Raw genomic sequence first — 25,006 nt, forward strand, 5'->3', positions numbered from 1 at the left:
GCAATACACAATATTAAAAACTTAGGGTATGCAGACTTTTGAACAGGGGTCATTTCATTTTTTTCTTTGTTGCCATGTTTTGTTTTATGATTGTGCCATTCTGTTATAACCTACAGTTAAATATGAATCCCATAAGAAATAAAAGAAATGTGTTTTGCCTGCTCACTCATGATTTCTTTAAAAATGGTACATATATTACCAATTCTCCAAGGGTATGCAAACTTTTGAGCACAACTAATATATATATATATATATATATATATATATATATATATATATATATATATATATATATATATACATTTAGCAGGGAAATCAATTTACAGTGCAAATTATGGTTCCTCCAGGGATGCTTGTACATCAGACTCTGGAAATGTCCCACCCCTTACTGAAAGGGAAAATATTATTGGTTAGCAAATATCCAGTCGCGTCTGAAATGAACGTTCTGATTGGTGGATCAGCTTAGTCAGACTGTCTGTCTTGCCAGTGCCATCAGTTGTTCTCCTACAGTCACATGATCATTGAGGAATTATCTCCACCCTTATAATGCAACAGGTAAGTCAAGGTAAACAGAAAACACCATTCTATTGAACTCTATTCCAAGTGGAGGCCGTGAGAGAAATCCAAAAGACACATGGTAAGTACCAATGCTCTGCCCGGAGAATAGCATTTGATAGATCATAAGGCAAGATGAAATCTCCTGAGTCAGAAAAGTCAGAGCTAACACATTTGACACTTCCATATCTGAAGCATTTCAGTTGTATTATTTGCAAAATGTATTTGAAAGTTTTAAACAGCATAAAAATAATAATGTACTCTCTTTGTTTGCTCTGAAAGTCTTTTTTATGATCAGAAAATGTGTGTATTTATGTTAAGGTACTGTCAGGAAGACAACGTCTTACAAAGCCTCTCAAAATCAGTTGAACAACATGAACTAAACCTGAAAGGTATCACACGAACTAGTCAAACCAGCTCAGAACAACAGCTCTTGTGGTATGATCCAATGGTTTTCTTCCTCATTCCCTGTCAAAACTTTAAGAGAATAAAAGATTGTTTGTTTTTTTCTTCCTCATAATATGTCTTTTATCATGGTGGAAACACAGGATACATAAATAGATCTGTTCAACAGATTGGAAAAGACACTATGTCTCTAATAAATGCTGAAGAAGATGCTGATCACAGCAGCATTTGTGATGAAGAGAAAATGTGAGATAAATATTTTCAGTAACTTGTACATGTATCAAAATGAATTTGCAAATCCTTAGTGATATACAATAAATATTAGCATAATAACATGTTTATACTATTTAAAGTCCATTTCAGCAGATTCATTTTTTTACAATGCTTAGTATAGCTTTGGTTGTTTCGGCAGGCAAACACAAAATTTAGCTTGCAAATTGTATTTTATGTAATAACATTTGATGACACCAAGTTTTATTTACTAGAACATCATTTTGAGCTATCGTGAGTTGGATTATGTTGTCTTTTGCAGTTCTGAGGAGAGATCACATTCACCTGTTCCCAGTGTTTTGTCTCTGAAAAGTGACAAATCAATGAACATGCCAGTTCACTTAAAAGTTGGAGGTTCTTTGTTTGACCAAAGGTAAATCTGACTACTTTCATGTTTGCATGTGGCTTAGCGTACCAGTGATGTTTTTGATCCTATAGTGTGAAATGTAATTATGTTTGTAAATGACACATCTTTTGTTTTTTGTTTTCTTGATTGCTTATACACTTAAAATCATTCTATTAACCCAAAATGTCAAATCATTACTTCAGTTCTCAAAATAAAGACAAAACTTTCTACAATATTCACCTGTTTTCACACGTTACATTTTGCTGAATGTTTTCTGCAGAACTTTGCACGGAAATGCCATGAAGCACAGGTTGCAGTTATTTACTATAACACAATCTTTTTGTTGTCTCTTACAGTTCTGATGAGAGATCAGATAGTGTTCAGGAGATATTACATTCACCTGTTCATAGTGTTTTGTCTATGAAGACTGACAGTGAAATGCAAATACCAGAAAATAGTCAACCACACCAGAGGTATTGTGTCATAGCAAATCTGTAAATTACAACAAAATAATATGATCTTCAAATTAACTCATTCCCTTTTGTTCAGTGCTTTGGTGGTCATTCCAGAAATGGGGGGGGGGGGGGGGGGGATGTGTAGATACATAATTGCAAGATCTGTATGTGATCTAGACTGAGTCACCACGATAGCACTTGTCAAAATAGACTATTTAGTTTATGCAAGGCCTATCAGAATGGAAGGACTGATCTTTAATGTGCCATGTAGTGAGCAGTGAATCTCAGAAGTGCAGAATGAGTGCAAAAAGTTATTTTCTTCCAATACATAAGTCACACTGCATAGGGTTACTACATTAGTAGAAAAACCTAGGCAATTCATATTCTCCATGAAATCTCTTGGAGACCCAAGATCACAAAACAGAAAGTACACGTAAATACTACATTGTTTTCGATATTAACATTATTCTCTGTAAATCACTGGCTCTTGCTTGAACATTATGAAAATGTTTTAAGTTAATGCTAAATTATGTACCGAACACCTGAACTTTATGGTCTTTATGGTTTTGTTATTTGCTTCTGAAAAGATGATATTTTTTACAGACATGATCCACAAACACATCAGCTAAACATCCACAAAAGAATGAAATCATACATTAAAATGAGACATCAGTATGTATTTGAAGGATTGGTGAAGCAGAGAAACTCGACACTCCTGAATAAGATCTACACAGAGCTCTACATCACAGAGAGTGAAAGTGGAGAGATCAGTAATGAACATGAGGTGAGACAGATTGAGACACAATCCAGGAGAACAACAACAGAGGATACACCAATCAAATGCAATGAGATCTTTAAACCTTTACCGGGACAAGACAAACCCATCAGAACTGTGCTGACAAAGGGAGTCGCTGGCATTGGAAAAACAATCTCTGTGCAGAAGTTCGTTCTGGACTGGGCTGAAGGGAAAGCAAATCAGGACGTCCACCTCATATTTCCACTTCCTTTCAGGGAGCTCAATTCGCTGAAGGACAAAAAACTGAGTCTTTCAGATCTTCTTCATGTCTTCTTCCCAGAAACAATGGAAATGGACATTTCCAGTGATAAATATAAAGTTTGCTTAATTTTTGATGGTCTGGATGAGTGTCGTCTGTCTCTGGATTTTCAGAGCAATGTGAGGTTGTGTGATGTATGTGAATCATCCTCAATGGACGTGCTGCTGACAAACCTCATGAAGGGGAATCTGCTTCCCTCTGCTCTCATCTGGATCACCTCCAGACCAGCAGCAGCTAATCTCATCCCCTCTGAGTCTGTTGATCGAGTGACAGAGGTACGAGGCTTCAATGAGCCACAGAAGGAGGAATACTTCAGGAAGAGAATCAGTGATCAGAGTCTGGCCAATAGAATCATCACACACCTGAAGTCATCAAGGAGCCTCTATATCATGTGTCACATCCCAGTGTTCTGCTGGATTTCAGCCACCGTTCTAGAGAGAATGTTGAGTGAAGCAGAGAGTAGAGAGATCCCCAAGACTCTCACTCAAATGTATACACACTTCCTGATCATTCAGACAAACATCAAACATAAGAAGGACTATGAAAAGAAAGTGGAAGATGAAGACATGATCCGCAAACTAGGGAAAATGGCTTTTCAGCAGCTTGTGAGAGGCAATGTGACCTTCTATGAGGAAGACCTAAGAGAGTGTGGCATTGATGTGACAGAAGCATCAGTGTACTCAGGATTGTGCACTCAGATCTTCAGAGAGAAGTCTGGCTTGTATCAGGGGAAAGTGTACTGCTTTGTACATCTGAGCATTCAGGAACACCTTGCAGCTCTATATGTGCACCTCTCCTTTCACAACAGCAACAAAAATGTGCTTGATCAGGGAGAAGATCATGAATCAGAAATTCCTGTGACATTGTCGAACTTACACAAGTGTGCAATTGATAAAGCCTCACACAATAAAAATGGACATCTTGATCTCTTTCTTCGCTTCCTCATGGGACTTTCACTGGAGTCAAATCAGACCATCCTAGAAGGGCTTTTAGTGAAAAGGACAGACAGCTCCCTGGAAAGAGCAAAAACTACTAAGTATCTCGAGGAAAAAATACAAAACAGTTATTGTCCAAACGATTGTCTCCTTCTGTTCCACTGTCTAAATGAACTTAATGAGCATTCTGTTACAAATGAAATCCAAAGCTACTTGAACTCTGGAAAACTAAATAAGAAAGGCATGTCTAGAACACTCTGGTCAGCTCTGGTGTACATTTTAACAACCTCAAATGAAAAGTTTGATGAGTTCGAACTTCATAATTATGGCAGATCAGATGAAACCGTTCGCTGGATGCACCCTGTGATTAAGTTGTCTACAAAGGCCCGGTAAGGAATTTTATTTTGTGTACACCAAATTGTTTTTACTGAACAAGCAATCCAAAATATATATGTACTGTATATCATTTATACAGTCTACTTATTCTACCAGGTTACATGACTGTAATATCACTGTGATGGGCTGTGCAATGCTGTCTTCCATTCTCTCGTCTTCATCTAATGTGAGAGAGCTGGACTTGAGCCACAATAACCTGGAAGACTCAGGAGTTGAGATGCTCTGTGCCGGAGTAAAGAGATCATGCCACAAAGAATGGGTGTAGGTGTCTATTGAGTAATGCTAAATATTGGAATATTACCGTGCAAATTATACACATTTATTTACACTAAGTAATTTTGATTAAATGTTTCTCGCTTCAGGATGAAGGAATGGAACATCATTTTTCAAAAGAAAATGTTATCCCAGAGCTGTAAATCAGGTGATCAGCATATGCAGGAGAATCATGAAAAAGATGAGTTTCATTTGAAACATGACACTGCTGGACTACAGGACACAGAGTGCAACCTGGAATGTCTTAAGTAGGTTCTGTTCCCAGATGAAGATTATGTGAATGTTTGCAAGTTTACAATGGATATATCTTCTATGACCATATTTTCCATGCACAGAAAATGTGGGGCCTTTAAATGAGTACTTATCCCATAAAAATGTGCAAAATGGACTTCCGTTACTAATTTGAGACTGCTAAATAAATTAATTATCTCCTCCCTCTGTAGGATAAAGAGCTGTGGAGTAACCGAGGCAGGTTGTGTTTTCCTTAGCTCAGCTCTGAATTCAAACCCTTTACATCTGAGAGAGTTGGACCTGAGCTGGAATAACTTAGGAGACTCTGGAGTTCAACATCTTTCTACTGTTATGGAGAAAGCTCATTGTGCCCTGGAAATTCTGAAGTGAGTTATAACAAAATAGCTTTCTGTACAGTATATATTGAAAACAGGTATAATGTCAATTACGTGCTGTTATGGAAATAAATGTCTTTTTAATTTCAATACATTTATAATTGTATGATGTTTGTCTCTCAGGTTGGAGAAGTGTGGAATGACAGAGAAAAGTTGTGCTGCTCTTGCCTCAGCTCTCGGCTCAAAGACCTCCAGTCTGACCGAACTTGATCTGAGCATTAATGATCTGCGAGATTCAGGAGTGAAGCTGCTCTGTACTGGACTGAAAAATCCTCACTGTAAACTAGAGAAACTTGGGTAAAAATCTTACCTCAATATTCCTTAGTGCATCAGATATGATAAAATTTTAGGCATAATCACTGACCACAAAAACACTAAACAGTGCTAAAATAATTTAGATCAAACATTATTTGTTAACTATTCCACTGTCCAATGCTTGTAAATGCAAAGTGAAAATACACTGTCCTCTCTTTAGGTTGTCCAAATGTAGTGTCACAAAGGAAGGTGTATCAGACCTGGCTGAAGCTCTGAAATTAAACCCCTCTCACCTGACAGAGCTCAATCTGCTGGAAAATCATCTAGAAGAATCAGACATTAAACTGCTCTCTGTGATACAGGAAGAGTCATTGTACAATCAGAGGAAACAGCAGTAACAGAAACATGTATAAATAGCTGCAGATCAGGGCCAAGCTCTGTTGGCATTCACTAAGCACAATGCAAAGAGCTCCGGTTCAACAGAGGCACAACATTAAGACTAGTTGAAGCTGGGTTCGAAATGGGGTTCATCCAGTCTTTTGAACTGAAGTGACTATTGACACAATTGACAAGTCTAAATGGTGTTAAAGAGACATTTTAAGTTGAGAGTAAAAAACAATTGCAGAGAAAATGTTGATACAGTGGCAGCACAGACACCAAAGAATGTCAATGAGCTGGAATCTTTTGCTAATGAGAAATGTGTAAAAATTCTAATAGAGAGGTGTCCGAAGCTTGAGAACACTTACCTGAAACATTTATTTGCTGTTATTAAGGATAAAGGATGCTCCACAAATGATTGACTTTGGGGGTTAAATATTTTTGACATGACGTTTGTGGAGAGAATTAGTTATTTTTTATTTTAAAATTTGTGTAAACTGAACTCTTTGTTCTCAGAATCACTCAAATGTGTATTAAAAACCTACTTTGACTGTTTACTGAGGTTTTAGTTGATGTGTTTTAATTCACATCACCAGAATCTATTGCTGGTCAGGGGGATTGAATAATTTTGATTGCAACTGTATGTCTTTTTTATAATGCCATCTCATGCTAATAATTATGCAATATTCCATTAACATTCACTGTTAGCAGAAATTTGCATTTCAAATCTGCAGTCTCTCTCTTCCGGTTAAAAAGCAAAATTAATGAGTCACAAAGGTGCTATAAAATTTTCTAATCAAATGCATTCTAGAACAAAAATGCACCCTCCCCCTACATCTGATCAGCATGCCTGTTTGAAGTTCTAAAGTACCGTTATTACCTTTCAGCCCTCTGAAGATCTCACAGTGGAGAGTAGCCTTGTCACCAGATATTGTACGGGAGCTGGATGCGAGGAAAGTGGCTGAAGTTAATTCATTTTTTGTTTTTTGTTTTTTTAATTCAGGCATTTTATCTGTGGTTTCTTGGGATGTATAGCATGAGTAAGTGTTCTGTATTCTTTATATTTAGTATATATTGTGATTCAAAACATTGATATATTGTGATTTTTTACTTGCTTGTTTCTCACTCATCAGCATTTGACCTGCACAACGGCTTCAGTCTCATTCTAAGCAAAGGCTGTGATGTGCTGTGTGCATTTGTGGGCTGGTTATGTAGCAATGTGGTCAGTTATATCATCATTTGGTTCTCAAGTCAGTTTAAAAGCGTTCAGACTCTGTACAGAGATCGCTTCTTAGCCACCTAACACCATTCCACCTACTGTGGCACGAGAAGCAGCACGGTGGAAAAGGGGAATGTGTGTGGCTTTGCCAGGCTGTGATGTAAACTTAAGTCTATTTGTAATTTTTAATAAAGTGTTGAAACACACCAAAGAAAACAGCGCTCATCAAGGCATTTCAAAGGGACCGTCATGCTAAACAGCACCACCAATGGCCGCAGAATTACATTCAAATGAAGTACTGGAGGAAACATTATTCTGCAAAACATAAAATATAACAAAAATCAACAAACAATGACTAAAACCTATTTTTATTCATGTATTCTGGGGAAAAGAAAGTGTCACCTTATTGGCCACAGATCTTTGCTAGCACAGCTATCACAAAAGGTATGACAAGTATTCATTTAGACCTACCTATATCTTGATCTTTAATGAATCTTATAGAAGGCTGATGTCATCTGCGTAGGTCGGATGTATTATATAAATAGTCTGTCCTTATTTTTGTTTTACTAATTCATTTTGCATAGTGTGCCACATGTTGCAAGTTCTCATTTGTGAAAACGGTGGTCCAAATCAGTTTGGGCATTCATCATGAGAATATGTGCTTGAGATTTTATTGTTTAGAAGACATTAGATGTTCAAAGACACTGCAGTAAATAAATTGTATTACAATTTAAATATGTGGAACTTTATACAATGGGAATTTTCTAAATAGAGCTAAATGGTATTTTGAGGTGCAATTTAATTCTTGTGTGGGTTAGGCCTATATAAATAGGCTATGTATTTAGTATGTCTGTATTCTGCATTAGTAGTATTAGTGCACTTAAACCAAAGTGGCTTCCCTTTCAAGAAACGCTAGTGGACCATAGAGCTGACTATCGTCTTGCTGGTGGTCTGCCAACAGAGGCAAGCCACTGGTGGCGCACCACCCAAAAAACAATGGCAGACCGACAGCATTGTTAGCTGGGTAGCTTGATTAATATAAGGGTTTCCAAAGGTAAAGATAAAATGGTAACACTTTACAATAATGTTCCATTTGTTAACATTAATTAACAACATTAGTTAACATTAAATAACAATGAACAATACTTTTAAAGCATTTATTAATCTAGGTTAATGTTTGTTTCAACATATACTTTTTTTAAATCAAAAGTTGTATATGTTAACATTAAATAAAGCACTATGAACTAACATGAACTTACAATGAATAATTGTATTTTTATTAACTAACATGAACAAAACGCTAAAATTATCAATAGGGGTATAGATGGGATGAAAATTGGAGGATTTTCTACCCCCTAACCCACATAACAGAAACATTTGGTGCGTTTTTATTAATACTTTGTTTAGTTTGTTTATGAACCTGTTTTCCTCGTGAGGGGACACGTGAGGAAACTAATGTTAAACAACGGTCTTGTAGAACACAGACTTATACACAGAATACTTATTAAGCTATATTTAAACATGTACTGGAGTTTCAGACAGGAATGCAGAACTGAGATTTAAATGCAATCATCAAACTTATTAACAAAAGTCAAACTTCCTGAATGCAGAAGTCCCCATTGGTAAATTTCTGCTTTTTACATGTTTTAGCAGTCAATTACAATGTGTAAAACACAGAACAAAGTATAAAAAGCAATTAACACATGATCACTGAGGAACTGTCTCCGCCCTCATTCAGCAACAGGTAACTCAAGGAAGACAGTAAACACCATTCTTTTGACGTGTTTCATGTGGAGGCAGCAGTGTAATTCAGAGGACATATGGTAAGTGCTATGGCACAGACAGAGAGTAGAATTTAATGGATCAGATTAGGCAAATAAATAAATAAATAAATAAATAAATCCTTAAATACACCTCACATTATCAAACGTAGTTTGAAGAATAGTGTTCCATGATTATTTGCACAAGGTATTTGAAAGTGGCAGGTTTTCAAAAAAGTACTCAGTGTCTTTTTTTCTACTTCTAGGATTTAATATAAATGTTGTGATTGCAAAATATATTTGTAATTATGTTTAGTCTAACAGCGTCAGGTGGATCACAATTCTCCCTGAAGCAGTTGCTGTTGAACTACTGTAAATGAACCAGAGAGGTACTTTCCATAAATCACTGCTGCATAACAGACATGGTCAAACCAGTCAAACTGGCTTGTTTGAGAAAAAAAAAATGTTCTTCCTCATTCCCTGTAATTCATGTTCATCTTCATGTAGGATAAGACAAAAACAATGTCTCTAATGAATGCAGAAGACGAAAATGGAGAGAAAAAGTGAGATAAATATTTTGATGATTTGCATATGATTTAAAATGAATCTGAACATCTAGTAACATTTGACAGAAATTAAATAATATAACTGTATTCGCTCTATGGTAGCATTCTGCTAAAAAAAAATTGAGTTTGAGATTCCACTGGTTACAGAGCTAGGGCTAGTAGAAATCTGGGGAAAAGCCTAGTATATTCATGCGTTTTGAGAAATGAACATAATATAAGTATTTTATAGTATTTTAAATTAAAGTAATTATGTTTATGATTGACATACCACAATTTCAAGCTACATGTTTGATTAGAAGCTGTGAGATTTCCTCACTTAGTCTCTCGGAAATTTTGTGGAAACATCCAGTGGCAGTAGTCAACTAGTCAAGGCCTACACACTCTCACGGCGAAATTGTATGGATTCATACGACTTTTCTAAATTTGGCTAATTCGTATGATATCGTACGATTGCACTACAGCCAATGACATCGCTGGACATCGTTTCCATCTAATGCGTGACAATTACATGCTTCTGTCACACACAACAGTTTTCTATCATGTTTAAACACTCTACTGATTGGTTAGGTTTAGATAAGGAGTTTGTGTAAGGGCATAATTTTAATAATTTTGTCTTTAATGTCTCGTGCGCGAAACTCGTGCTTACTTCCACATTAGACATCCGGGCATTTGCACGTGATGAAATCATACAAATTTATACAAACGAACTCATTCAAAATCATACGAAATAGCCAACTCATAAAATATGTACGAATTTTCATGAGACTGGGTTGACTTGGCATGTGTCAGTTTTCTAAGATCATTGTTCATGGGAACCCACACTTTGTCCTCAGTAGATATCTTGAATGATATTCTTGGTCCACGTGGGTGGAAGAATTTTACAAAAACATCACAGTTTTCCTCGCTGATGTCCTCAACCAAGTCTAACCACTCCTGTTCATCATAGACACAAGCGACACGTCACGTCGTTATTCTGCTGCACCTGAAGCTGATGCTATGGGAGCATCATTTATTTTATGTTAGTGAATGGCAGTGTTGTCTTCTCTTTTCTCCGTCACTGCTGTTTAGAATGTCAAGGTTGTCTAGCCGTTTCAGTTGTTTGACTTCCTCCATAGCATTTTAAGTACAGCATTCTCTCTAGAATTCAAATGGATCCCATAAGTTTTGTTTTCTGCGCCACTGCTCACAAGTGAAGCCGGAGGACTCGTGCAAGATATTCGCACTATCCTATCTCTGGAGCACGCTGCTTTGCCCTGCAGGCTGTCGTCGTGACAGGCAGAAGCGTATTTGAGGAAGCACATTTAGCACTTATAACTTGCCGAAAATACAGGGATGTTTTATATGTTTTATATATATATATATATATATATATTTCTGTACTTTGTAATTGTGGTGAAAAATAAATGTAGTGATGTTGAATATTTTTTAATCAACTTAAGTAAAAGTAAAGTAAAAGTAAAGGTACAATGATTTATTTATATTCATTAAAGTAGAAAAATGTGGACAAATTTACACAAGGACTGTAACAAAAGTAGTTATAATTCATTACTTTCCACCTCAGATCAAGCTACTGAAAGATTGATATACCATGATATTTACAGAGGACTCCAAGGTGCTTTAAAGAATACTATGGTATTCTCCAAAGGGGGAAAAAGGCTAATACTACAGTTATTTGTGTTAGTGCTAGTTGTACAGCCCACCTAAGAACTAGAGCCGGGTAAGAGCACCTATTGACACTGAATCTAAGTATAATTTGAAGTACTGTTGTGTTGTTTTGAACTATGAATATTTTTTGCATCTGACAGTTTTCAGCTGGAGAGATCAGATTCACCTGCCTCCAGTGTGTTGTCCATGAAAAGTGACCGATCAATGAACATGCCAATTCAGTTAAATGGTGGAAATTCTCCATCTCAAAGAGGGTAAATCAAACTAATTTTTTGTGTGTTCACATGAACTAGCACAGCTGAGGTTACAGTTCAAAACAGAAAATGTAACAATTTAATTAGAATGATATTGACACCAGTCTAAGTATAATTTGAATGAAAACTGTTACATTGTTTTGAATAATGACAATTTATTGTATCTTGCAGTTTAAAGCATGATAGATCAGATTCACCTGCCTCCAGTGTTTTGTCCGTGAAAAGTGACCGATCAATGAACATGCCAATTCAGTTCAATGATGGAACTTCATCTCATCGTGGGTAAATCTGACTCATTTGTGTGTGTGTGTGTGTGTGTGTGTTCACATGAACAAGCACAGCTGCAGTTACAGTTTAAAACAGAAAATATTACAATTTAATTAGAATGATATTGACACTAATCCAGAGATTATTTAACAGAGATGGGCCACTTCTATTAACATTAATGGGAGAAATTGGAATGCTCAACCAAGCAGCTCTGAGCGCCCAACGGATGTAGAAAGGAAGACCCGCCTTACAGTTAAAAGATCCAATCACCTTTTAGATACAGACATTGCCTGTCAGTCAACTCGCTAACGCATGTGTGCATTAGCTATATAAGATGGGAAAATTGTGTGTTTTAGCATAATATGAGGCAAAGAAGCACACTTTATGATTCCAATATTATACAATTTTATTGCTGATTTGAAATATATTCTTAGATCGTAATCTTGACCAATCGTTTCTGAGATTTCGGTGTTCCCCCATTCAAGTAGATAGGAGCTGCACTGGCATGACAGGAAATAGCCTCCCGAGAGCGTTCCAAAGATGGCCGACAGTGGACTGACTTGCTAGAAAGACTTTGCTCTAATCTAAGTAGAATTTGAATGAAAAATGTTACATTGTTTTGAATAATGACGATTTGTTGTATCTTGCAGTTTAAAGCATGATAGATCAGATTCACCTGCCTCCAGTGTGTTGTCCATGAAAAGTGACCGATCAATGAACATGCCAATTCAGTTAAATGATGGAAATTCATCTCATCGTGGGTAAATCTGACTCATTTGTGTGTGTGTGTGTGTGTGTGTGTGTGTGTGTGTGTGTGTTCACATGAACAAGCACAGCTGAAGTTACAGTTTAAAACAGAAAATATTACAATTTAATTAGAATGATATTGACACCAGTCTAAGTATAATTATAATGAAAACTGTTACATTGTTTTGAATAATGACAATTTATTGTATCTTGCAGTTTAAAGCATGATAGATCAGATTCACCTGCCTCCAGTGTGTTGTCCATGAAAAGTGACCGATCAATGAACATGCCAGTTCTGTTCAATGATGGAAATTTTTCATCTGATCAGGGGTAAATCCTTTATGTGTGCATATGAACTAGTGTAGCTGCAAAAAAGTTTGAAATATAAAAAACAACATGCTATATACATCTTTTCGCATTTTTTTAAGTATGAAGATGAATGGTGCATATTTGAACCATGTTTGTCTGAGAGGTTTTCACCATGCATCATACAAATTTGCTAAGTACAGACATTTACAAACATTTAGGTTATATTCTTGTTAATGAAACAGTTATGAACAGTTTTGTGTATTTGAATTTCATTCAATCAAATAGAATAGTTACTGAGCACAAGCAGTTACAGATGTTTAATTGATTTTCCTTCACTTATATTTAATTTTCTCTACCAGTGTTCTGCAAGAGGTATCGTACTCATCAGCCTCTTCATCATTAGCTCACAGATCAATAAAAAATGCAGTTCATCTGAAAAATGGAATAACTCGACTGGAACAAAGGTACATACACATCTAGTATACAGTTTTGCAAGAATTTCTTGAATCAATTGTAGAAGTGCATTCTCAGGCTGCAAAAAAATACAGATTGGAATCTGGCTCATTTCAGATCTGGGGGTTAAGATATGGATGTTATATTGGATAAGAAACTAAGATGGCACGTATCAAAGTTATCGGGTTTGAATAATCAATCGATGACGACTTGTAGTTGTAGAAGGGATGATATGTTAGGTGCGTTGTAGACTAGGGCTGTACTGGTATTACAGAAATATCCAAACTGTAGATTCTTATATTTCTTATCTTACATTTAGTAACCTATGGTGATTTTGATTTCATTTAAGATCTCATAATCTTGTCAGATCTTAACTTAAAGCTGCACTACGGAAGATTACTTCAAATTAACAAAGGTCCATTATTGAGCCAGTACATAAAAAATATCCATGTTAAAAAGTCTACAATAATGATTAACATTTTGAGTTGTCAGGATGGATTTGGCTTACATCATTCATACTTGCGTGTTTACGTCATGTCTGAAAGCACAGAAAAGAAGGACCAGCTTCTGTGTCATGTGTCAGATGGAGAAGCCAAAGCAGTCTGGATGGATGTTTCACTGTTAACTCTTTGACGAAGTTATTTACTTGTAATAATGCTTAGATAAAGTATGTTTTCTAGTATCATTGCTGAAGCTTATATTGGTTGTCGTGCTTTAATAAATTGAACATTACTTTAGGGTAAAATAATGTGTTTACCAATCGTGATTTAATAGCCAACATTTCCGGTGAAATTGCTGTAACATTTTAAATAAAACTCATGACTTCTGAGGATTTTTGAACATTGCTGAAGTTTCAAAGTTCTGTGTGTGTGCGCATCACATTTTTCTCTTCTTCTTTTTCTTCTTTTTTTTTTTTTTTTTTACCCCTTCACTGTGCATTGCCCTTTTAGCAGATAGTCTGTTTAAACTGAGTGGACAATTAAAAATTACATCTATAGGTACAAGATACTATACGGTATTTCCCAAAGAATGTATGCTCATCTCAAGTTGTTCATAATGTACTGATTTCATAGCATAGTAATGTTCATATTAATTTGTTTAGTGTGTACCATCTCTCTAGTATAAGTTTATTATAACTATTATATCTGTCAAAGGAACAATTAAGGAAACTGTTTATTATTGTATTTATTATTTTGCATATTTATGCATATTAATTTGATGTTTAATACAATCAAATTCATCCACATCATTACTGGATACTCTTTTTTGTCTTTTTAGTTTAGTTATACTGTTTTAATATAACGGTTTACTTGCACTATCCACTAAGGCTCTACATTTTAATATAATCATATTAAATCATGAAATAATTATCATTATGTAGTTAAATAATCATAATAATCATATTAAAATAAAGTAAATCAGAGTGTTGTTTATCTTCCTCAAAGCAAGCATCTTTGCAATAATCGAATAGCAAAATATCAGTGTGAAAAAAGCATGTCAGGACTCTGCAGGTAAATATGCTGTATCTCAGAGATCGTATGATGATCACAGGCAATCCACGAGATTCATCCGTCATCACAGCAGTGCCAAAAAAATGTTCCTCCACAGGTTACATGCAATTTTAGGTTTCAACCACAGATGTCGCTAGAGAGCCCAAAGTTACATAGTGCACAAATTTTAAAGTCTGAACAGATTTAAAAATACTAGGCATCACAATTTACCGACTTACCAACATTACCGACAAAAACTGGGGATCGCACACACCAAATGACTGGGGATAACACACTGCCCGACTCTGTCATGTCGATCTGATTAAATCCGATCACAAATTCTAATGGAAACAGTGTTGCCATTATAGTTTGATGTTTTCCAGCCCAATGTTCAAACCTGTCCAAATGAATAAAAAACTGCCCAAATAGTGTATATGAAATTCAAGTGCATTTCAACCATGATACCAAAGCATAGCCTTTACAACCTTAACGGCACAATTAAGCAATGAAACGATAAAGTTTCCAAAAACTTTAACATTTACCCCCCATTTACAAACATACTGAAAAAGAGCAATATGCTGCCCTAGTATATTAAGAAGACAAAATGCAGCTGATGTCCATCTATTTTCATGTACAGGCCTGTGCGCAAATCCATGAGACTTAGAGGAGCGGTAAATTCAAGAGTCACTTTTAAGAGTGTAACTAGTAAAAATCCTCTCTCCACATGATTAATACATGTCGGAAGAGTGAGCAATATAATCACCATGAGTGCTCATCCAGCATCATTGAACTTCTAACAGAAAAGCATCAATGGCCTGGGCACAGTAGAAATTCTCAGGTGCAGTTTTGCAATTGGGTTGAAGGGGCGTCAAATGGGCAAGAGAAAACACCACAGATAAGTCTTGGCACTCCAAAAAATGTGGATCTGTCAACTTATACTAGGACAGACTAGCGTTAACTACAGTAGCATCGACTCAGCCCTACTGAAAATCCTGGCTAAAATCGGTGTTAAAGTCGTGTAGTGTAATCATGCCTTTAAAGATATGAATTTACTGTAATACACCCACAGAAGTCTGAGTCCTGAATTAGCATTTTTCCTGACACAAAATCTGGAAGATTTATGAAATATCTAATGTAAAATATATCAAGTGACAAAAGAAATGGAGGTAACTCATTTCAAGACTGACATTTACAGTGTCTATAGATATTAATAATGATTGAAAAACTTTTTTTTTAGACACGATTTACAAGCAACTGATGAGTTCCACCACAAATTGAAATCATACATAAAAGAGAGATATCAATACATTGTTGAAGGATTAGCAAAGCAAGGAAACCCAACATTACTCAATGAGATCTACACAGAGCTCTACATCACAGAAGGTGGAAATGGAGAGATCAATAGAGAGCATGAGGTTAAACGGATAGAAAAAACACTAATTGCTGCAAGACTGGAAACTCCAATCAAATGCACTGACATCTTTAAACCTTTACCTGGACAAGACTACCCTATCAGAACTGTGCTGACAAAGGGAGTCGCTGGCATTGGAAAAACAGTATCTGTGCAGAAGTTCATTATGGACTGGGCTGAAGGGAAAGCAAATCAGGACATCCACCTCACATATCCACTTCCTTTCAGAGAGCTCAATCTTATGTTTGACAAAAAGTTCAGTTTAGCTGATCTTCTACAAACCTTCTTTATGGATGAATCAAGTTTAGCCCTGATCGAAAACTCCTCTGTTGTTTTTATCTTTGACGGTCTGGACGAGTGCCGTCTTCCCTTAAATTTTCACAGCAATGAGACTATACGGGAAGCAACCAAAGAGACCTCAGTGGACGTGCTTCTGACAAACCTCATGAAGGGGAATCTGCTTCCCTCTGCTCTCATCTGGATCACCTCCAGACCAGCAGCAGCTGATCTCATCCCCGCTGAGTATGTGGATCGAGTGACAGAGGTACGAGGCTTCAATGAGCCACAGAAGGAGGAATACTTCAGGAAGAGAATCAGTGATCAGAGTCTGGCTAATAGAATCATCACACACCTGAAGTCATCAAGGAGCCTCTATATCATGTGTCACATCCCAGTGTTCTGCTGGATTTCAGCCACTGTTCTAGAGAGAATGTTGAGTGAAGCAGAGAGTGGAGAGATCCCCAAGACTCTCACTCAAATGTACACACACTTCTTGATCATTCAGACAAACATCAAACATAAGAAGGACTATGAAAAGAAAGTGAAAGATGAAGACATGATCCTCAAACTGGGGAAACTGGCTTTTGAGCAGCTTATGAAAGGTAATCTGATCTTCTACGAGGAAGACCTGAGAGAGTGTGGCATTGATGTGACAGAAGCATCAGTGTACTCAGGATTGTGCACTCAGATCTTCAGAGAAGAGTTTGGCTTTTATCAGGGGAAAGTGTACTGCTTTGTTCATCTTAGCATTCAGGAACATCTTGCAGCTCTATATGTGCACCTTTCCTTCCACAACAGCAACAAAAATGTGCTTGATCAGGGAGAAGACAATTCTGTGACAATGCTGAGCTTACACAAGTGTGCAGTTGATAAAACTTTAGAAAGTAAGAATGGACATCTGGATCTCTTCCTTCGGTTTCTCATGGGACTTTCAGTGGAGTCAAATCAGACCCTTTTTGAAGGGCTTTTGGTGAAAAAAGCAAGCAGTCCACCGGAGAGAGAGGGGATTATTGAGCATCTCAAGGAAACAATAAAAAGCAGGCAATGTTCAGAAATGTCTCTGGTTCTGTTCCACTGTCTAAATGAACTTAATGATCATTCTCTCACAGATGAAATCCAAAAATACCTGACCATAGAAACATTAAGAAAAAACAACTTGCCCCCAGAGCTCTGGCAAGCTCTGGTGTATAATTTAATGACATCAGATGAGAAGTAGGAGTTTGATCTTCATAAATATGGCAGATCAGATACAGCCCTGTACTGGCTGATTTCTATAATCAAGTTATCTACAACAATCAGGTGAGAAGCATTCAATATGGTATAATGAAGTGTATTCAGTTTTTATGTGTGTATTTACTACAGAAAAGAAAATAATATGTAACAAACATTTTGCCACATCTTGATTTAATTTATGAATAAATAAATACATTATTTACTATTGCAACGTAGTAATTTCTAATAAGACAAATGTGTTCAATGAAATACATTTAATTGTGTTAACATTTAATCTAACAATTTTAAATGGCTAAACTAAAGTTAAATCTTAAAAAAAAAAAAAAAAAAAAAAAATTCTGGGTTTATGTTTTACCAGGATGCATGACTGTAATATCACAATGGCAGGCTGTGCAGTACTTTGTGCTGCTTTTTCATCAGTATCCAATGTGAGAGAGCTGGACTTGAGCTACAACAACCTGCAAGACTCTGGAGTGGAGATTCTCTGTGTTGGAATCAAAAGATCATGCTACAACATAATACTCGCAATGTACGATTTTCTTTGGAAAACAGCGGAATATTGAAACATTGTCTTACAGTGTGAACTGTTTACACATGCAAGCATTTTAATCAAAGTTTTGATCTCTCTTTAGGCAAAATATATTGACTAACAACAATCAAAACCAAGAATTATTGCTGTGTGCACCGTGTATGCAGGAAGAAGAATTGTATTCTATATGTCCCATGGCTGGACTACAGGACACAGAGTGTAGACTGGAATCTCTAAAGTAGGTTATGTTCCCTCTGCAAGATTAGGGGACACAATTAAGGGATGTAAAGTGTAAATGATGCAATCCAAAGTGCATTTGAGCAGTGGTGAAACACTTTCTTATGATGTGTTACATTAATACGAGCAGACAGAAAAGTACGTTTGAAGTAAGTTTGGAGCAGAAGAAATAGAAATAAACCTTGTGTAAATTGTCAGCTTTATGCTAAGCTAAAATGCTATTTCTTGCCATTATGTTACCAGGCACGATCATATTTTTTTAACAAGAAAATTCACATTGGATAATTTCTTTTTTCTAGTGAGACCTTTGATATTAGGGCAAAAATCATATTCTTGATAATAATTTTTGTATTGTTTTCCTGTAAAAATATCTAGAAATCCTTAAAACAAGATCAGCTTGATTGATCTTGTTTTAGAAACAACACTGCATAAGATATTTCGGTTTTTCAGAGAATGTATTTTTAACATGTGTATTTTGTCTTACTGTACTGGCAGAGTTTTTATAGTCAAAACAAGTGAAAAAATCTACCAGTGCTGAAGAAGTAATCCAAAGTATTTAGGAATACATTACTGACCTTGAGTAATCTAATGGAATATGTTACAAATTACATTTTACAGCATGTATTCTGTAATCTGTAGTGGAATACATCTCAAAAGTAACCCTCCCAACCCTGGGTAGATGAATTTATTTGGTCCATTCCAAAACTAGAGAGCTTCCTCGCCGTCTCTTGCCTACATATAGTAGGCATCTGTCTTCTATGCCAGCATTATAACTAAAATGGAGCCTCATAAGAGACCGATTTGGAACGCACTTTATAGATGGCAACTCCGCATCATTCAAATAACGCTCCTCATGTGCAGCGCACAGGAGACTCTCGCGACTTATTTCAAAACAGCTGATACGAGAAGAATGATGTGATACTCTAATTAGAATAATAAAGCAATATCCCACAAGCAAGAGTAATGGTCACTGACAAAACAGCATGATTGCGATTGTGATATTGCTTTTATACAAGTTCAGCTGACATATAAATAAGTAAGAAAAAATCTCAAAAATCCCTCTTGTGTGTGGAATAGTGTTGTCAAAAGTACTGGTACTCTGGTACCAAGATGATGCTAAAATAAAAAAAGATGTCATGATACCAGTGTTTCTGCAGTACCGGTAATACCAAGTACCAACTCAGTCTGATACCTGCGTGCTGTTTGAATGACACAAGACTGCTTTCAAATGCTCACGTCTATTTGAGTGCGTTTTGTTACTCCTGTTAAACTGAAATGCACAATTAATCAAATTAAAATCGTGACAAGTCCAACTGTGATTGTTAAATTGCAAAAGGCTGCAATCTTAGTCTGCATGAGCTGCAGCTGTAAATGAATGTGTGAAGCAGACTGTTCATACACTGGAAAATCCACAGACATTGAGAATCATTTGTGTTGTATGAGATGACAAAGCAGAGCTAATCCACTGTGAAGTGTGCAGCACATGTATAATATATATTTATAATTAAATCAAAGCATTTGCACTTTAACATTCACTGGACCATGCAGCAAACTGTTTATCCACAAGAAGAAGTAAAGCTTTCAAACCACATGTTAAAATAAAAGCTCATGTCAAAATAAAAGCATGATTCAAAATAAAAGTTGCAACTGAATTATATTTTCAAATGTCTAGTAAAATGTAATATTCACTGTAGTAATATTATTAATAATAATAAATAATGATTAATAATAATAATAATAATAATAATAATAATAATCAGGCAATATATGCTATCACAAGCAAGAGTGCAGTTGTACTGAATAAAAGTTTGTATTATTAACTGGTTAAAAGTTTTAAGAATTAATTTGATTAAACACCATTTGATGTCAAGATGAAACTAAACTTTAAAACATGGAATTATGAAAAAAAGGAATTAAAAATGAAAAAAGGATTTGGGAAGAATGAAATAGTTTTCAGTAGGGCCCTACTTAAAAACACTTAAGCAATGCATACTTAATTGAGATACACTGGAAGGAAACATGCATTTCTTTTAATTTTTATATTTACATGGAAATGTAATTTTAAATAGGCTACAGATGTGTGTCAAATAGCACATTACCATATTAGCATACTGTATTTTTGCTGTGGTATCAAAATTGGTATCAAGAACCATGAAATTTCACTGGTATCGGTACCGACTACTGAACGTTTGGTATTGTGACAACACTATGTGAAACTACATTCTCACACCATGGAGCAGGATCTGTACACACAAGCCTCAGTTACTTATTTGAAAGTGTCACTTTAGAACTAGTAACTACAAATTGTGCTGTTTCTAACCATTTATTGGAGTAACAAAGACGTGCGTGTGTATGAGCGTGTGTGATTACCTGCTAGCAGTGATAAACAGTAATGCTAAAACTGTTAGTTTAACTCTATTCCTCAGCTGTGGGGTGGTAGTAATCCATTCAGAATGATCGTGGAGTGATGCTACCATCGGAATTATCTTACTTTCCTGAAGTCACAATTACAATTGTTATGTTGTCAGAAAGAAAACATAAAGGTTTAACAGGTTCATTCTTGCATATTTCTTGGGAAGCTCTTATTTTGACACTGACACAGAAACCATACTTTCCTCTGACATGTTGACAGTTTATGTCTCCTCACATTATCTCCACGTTTCCCAGTTGTAATTATAACTTGAAAGGGTGTTCATGTGTATCTTCTAAGTATCATGTATCATAATTCCGATGAAGGCAGTATGAGAGACAATGCAGATGTTCTTACTGAGTAAATCTGCTTACTGACAATGCAGACTCACCGGAAGCTCACTCATAACACAAAAGATGGTAATTTGTTGTCCTTGTGTACATGTGTAATTTCACAGGGATGAATCAAAATCTCCCACATTACTCTGGTTTAGAATGTCACAAACTGAAGAGGATTGATACAAACACTAAAACATCCTAGTCGTGTGATAACTCGTTCATTAGCACTCTTGGAACACCTCTCATCTAATCAGATTCGAGAACCGGAACTAACTGTTGTATAAATATGCATAGCACACACACATAACATTTCTCTCTGTTCGTCCACCATCTTAAATGTATATTTGCAGGAAGCTCATCACAGTACATTATGAGATTGCCTCTCTTGGGAAGGATACATATGATGATACTTCCGAATTTGGTCAAAATGAGATATCTCAGGTGGCAGCATAATTAAGATACTTAACTTTTGGAGCAGCCTTCGTGATGGGAGCGCTTAAGATGGCTTACAGTGCTGCCTCCGGATGTAGCTCACTAGGTTTTGAAACAGACCCAATGTGTGTGTGTGTTTGTGTACTTTTCAAACTTAGCCTGTGCCACCAAAACGTCCTCCTTGGTCCTTTGCCTGCATCACCAAAACGTTGGCCAGATCCAAATTTAAGGCTTTAAGCAACAATCAGCTTCCCCATCGGCCATAACAGTCAGATCCCGACTCGCATTCATTTGAACATTTAAATGTGCCGCTTCAACAGGCAAAACATCAGCTGTGATGTCATTGATGTCAAATGCCATTGGCTGTTGTGTGTCATGTGATCAACTGCAACATTCTGCCTGTATGTATATTTTTAAGTGACATGCGACAGCCTTCATGGAGAGAAAGCTTTTTAGCGATTAAAACATTCAGTTTCACCCTGTTCTTCACACTGAGCTATCGTATGGTTTCAGAAGACTTTAAATGCAGCGTGAGTCATTTGGAATACTTTTGTATTATTTATATTTTCAATTAATACATTATTTTGACTGTAATTGTATCTGCTTGTCAAGTCTTATATTGTTGGTTAGTTATTTTGTTATATTTTTGGTTAGATTTAAGCATAGGTGTAGGGTTTATTATAGTCTAATTTAAATTACTGTGCTTACATTTACCTGTCTGTTACATGTTTTATATTCTTTATAAGTGGTTAGGTTTAGGGGATCTAAAAATAGTGTCATGGACTCCCACACTTAGCTTTAGACTAAACTAGTTTAACTATCTTTATTTAGGCTGAAGTACTGTGGTGTAACAGAGGCAGGCTGTGTTTCCCTCAGCACAGTTCTGAGTCTAAACCCTGCACATCTGAGAGAGCTGGACCTGAGCTGGAATAACGTAGGAGACTCTGGAGTGAAACATCTTTGTGATGCTCTAGGAAAGGTTCAGTGTGCCCTGGAAACACTGAGGTAAGCTAAAGGAAATGTATTTATAAAACAACTTACAAAAGTTCATAATCACTAAAAGGCCCTTTAATTGTTATATTATCAGGTTGAATAACTGTAACCTAACACACAAAAGCTGTGAAGCACTGGCTGCAGTACTACAGACAGATTCAAATCTGAAAGAACTTTCTCTAAGCAAGAATGAGCTTCAGGATTTAGGAGTGAAGCATCTCTCTGCTGGACTGGGACATCTAAACTGTAAACTCGATATACTGAGGTGAGATGCTTGTGAATACTAATGGTAGAAACAAATTACCTATGAAAAGATATTGTTCTACAAAAACAAGACTTCTTAGAAAAAACTACTTAGAACATTTACTTGTTTTGCATCTTAGGACACTTGACATCTTTGCTACTAAATCAGATTACACAGAACATTTGGACTTTCTTTCAACAGGATGTCATGTTGCAAAATCAAAACAGAGGGCTTTGAATCTCTGACTTCAGCTTTGTAATCAAACTTCTCTCACCTGAAAGAGCTGAATCTTGGCAACAACAGACCTGGAGATACAGGAGTGAAGCTGCTCTCTGCTGCTCTTCTTCATTCAAACTGCACACTGAAAACACTGAGGTTAATATATAGAAATCAGTGAATGCTTTTTATTTTTGAAAACACAGTGTATATTATAATGACTTTCTCTCTCAGGATTGACAAATGTGGAATGACAGAGAAAAGTTGTGCTTCCGTTGCCTCAGCTCTCAGCTCAAAGACCTCTAGTCTGATCGAACTTGATCTGAGCATTAATGATCTGCAAGATTCAGGAGTGAAGCTGCTCTGTACTGGACTGAAGAATCCTCATTGTAAACTAGAGAAGCTCAAGTAAACATCTTACCTCAGTATTACTCAGTGAATCACATCTGAAACCATTTAAATCAGATTAAGACAATCACTGACCACTAAAACTCTCAACAGTGCTAATAGATATAAGATATACTGTATAATTATTTGTTAAATATTCTACAGTCTAATGCTTGTAAATGCAATGTGAAAATACACTGTCCTCTCTTTAGGTTGTCCAACTGTAGTGTCACAAAGGAAGGTTTAGCAGCACTGGCTGAAGCTCTCAAATCAAACCCCTCTCACCTGACAGAGCTCAATCTGCTGGAGAATCATCTGGAAGAATCAGACATTAAACTGCTCTCTGTGATACAGGACGAGTCATCAAACAAACAGAAGAAACAGGCATAATAGAAATGTGTTTAATAACTCTAAAAGAAAGACTCATGCTTTAATTATTGCATGTAGTACAGAAGACAACAACGTTAAAAACCCTCAATGACCATTATTCTGACACAGTCCTGCTCCAAACTAGTGTCATTGGTTGAGCCAATATTGCTGTGTCAGGCCGCTCAAACAAACAGATTGTTAATTTGTTGGGTTGTACAGAAATTACACACTCCAGCTTTAATTGTGATAACTTAAATCAATGAATTATCTTCACAATATACAGTGTCAAACATACAAAAAGGGTTATTAATTGTTTCCTTAATAATTATATACAAAAGATCATAAAAAACAGACATAAGACTTACAGTAAGTTGCACCTTAAGAAGATCAAGGCAAAAAGTGTCAAATGAAAAGACTCTTTAACTTTCTGTATGTCTGTGCTGTTCATGTAGAATGTGTATTTACATATCAGAGTAAATATTACACATGTTGTGATAATTAATTTATCAAAAGTTCAGCAATGAAACTCTATGTGGTGCAAGGTGATAGGTTCTCTATATGGTATCTGTTTAGCCAATTGACTCGCACACGTGACATGTTAAGCCAATTGGCTCGCATGGTGTAAACTGATAGGTCCTTTGACGCATAACCGAGTAGCCAATCAACTTGCATCTCTCTTTTTGTGTAACATTTAAATTGCACAGTTTAGCAGATATGCCAGTTTTACTGCAGTGCACTGTGAGAGTTTTATCTCTGAAACCCTCCCCCACCCCAGCTGCACATATGGGGATTGTTTGTTATATCTAATTGTGCAGCATCAGCATGTCCTCATACTAACTCAGTATATGTGTATATTTTCTAGCAGTATCGCCGTAGGGGCGCCGTATCATGGCTGACCCTGCATTCTGACCCCAGCTTAGCTGGGATATGTGAAAAAAAGAATTTCATTGTATATGAGCAAATGTATAATGTGTGATAAATAAATAAACTTTATTAAAAAAAATTGTAAATTATAATTATAGTAACAAGTCTCCGTACTTGCTCTGCATTAGCAGCATAGCAGATCTAGTCTGCCAAGACCAATAATTCTATCAATATGTCATACATTTACATTTATGCATTTGGCAGACACTTTTATCCAAAGTGACTTACAGTGCACTTATTACAGGGACAATCCCCCTGGAGCAACCTGGAGTTAAGTGCCTTGCTCAAGGACACAATGGCTGTGAGGATTGAACCAGCAACCTTC

General features: G+C 36.2%; 1 protein-coding gene and 1 pseudogene across 1 annotated transcript; both read left to right on the top strand.

The window, feature by feature from the left end:
* The first annotated feature begins 553 nt into the window (after positions 1-553).
* LOC127422222 (NACHT, LRR and PYD domains-containing protein 3-like) lies at positions 554-8,180 on the top strand. Its single transcript, XM_051665566.1, has 10 exons — positions 554-637; positions 877-1,206; positions 1,493-1,603; positions 1,933-2,049; positions 2,635-4,410; positions 4,514-4,678; positions 4,780-4,938; positions 5,134-5,307; positions 5,440-5,613; positions 5,792-8,180. The coding sequence occupies exons 2-10, from the start codon at positions 1,145-1,147 to the stop codon at positions 5,967-5,969; spliced, it is 2,916 nt and encodes a 971-aa protein (XP_051521526.1). The 5' UTR covers positions 554-637; positions 877-1,144; the 3' UTR covers positions 5,970-8,180.
* Positions 8,181-8,948: 768 nt separating this feature from the next.
* On the top strand, positions 8,949-24,736 carry LOC127422219 (NACHT, LRR and PYD domains-containing protein 12-like; annotated as a pseudogene).
* The last annotated feature ends 270 nt before the right edge of the window (positions 24,737-25,006 follow it).

This window comes from Myxocyprinus asiaticus, chromosome 31, assembly GCF_019703515.2.
Source record: "Myxocyprinus asiaticus isolate MX2 ecotype Aquarium Trade chromosome 31, UBuf_Myxa_2, whole genome shotgun sequence".
NCBI lineage: Eukaryota > Metazoa > Chordata > Actinopteri > Cypriniformes > Catostomidae > Myxocyprinus > Myxocyprinus asiaticus.

What these genes read in the sequence shown, in the direction of transcription:
- LOC127422222 (XM_051665566.1), top strand. Translation starts at nt 1,145, where the DNA reads ATGTCTCTAATAAATGCTGAAGAAGATGCTGATCACAGCAGCATTTGT. An exon ending in AATAGTCAACCACACCAGAG is followed by an intron (nt 2,050 to 2,634) that starts GTATTGTGTCAT and finishes TATTTTTTACAG; the next exon opens with ACATGATCCACAAACACATC. An exon ending in AAGTTGTCTACAAAGGCCCG is followed by an intron (nt 4,411 to 4,513) that starts GTAAGGAATTTT and finishes TTATTCTACCAG; the next exon opens with GTTACATGACTGTAATATCA.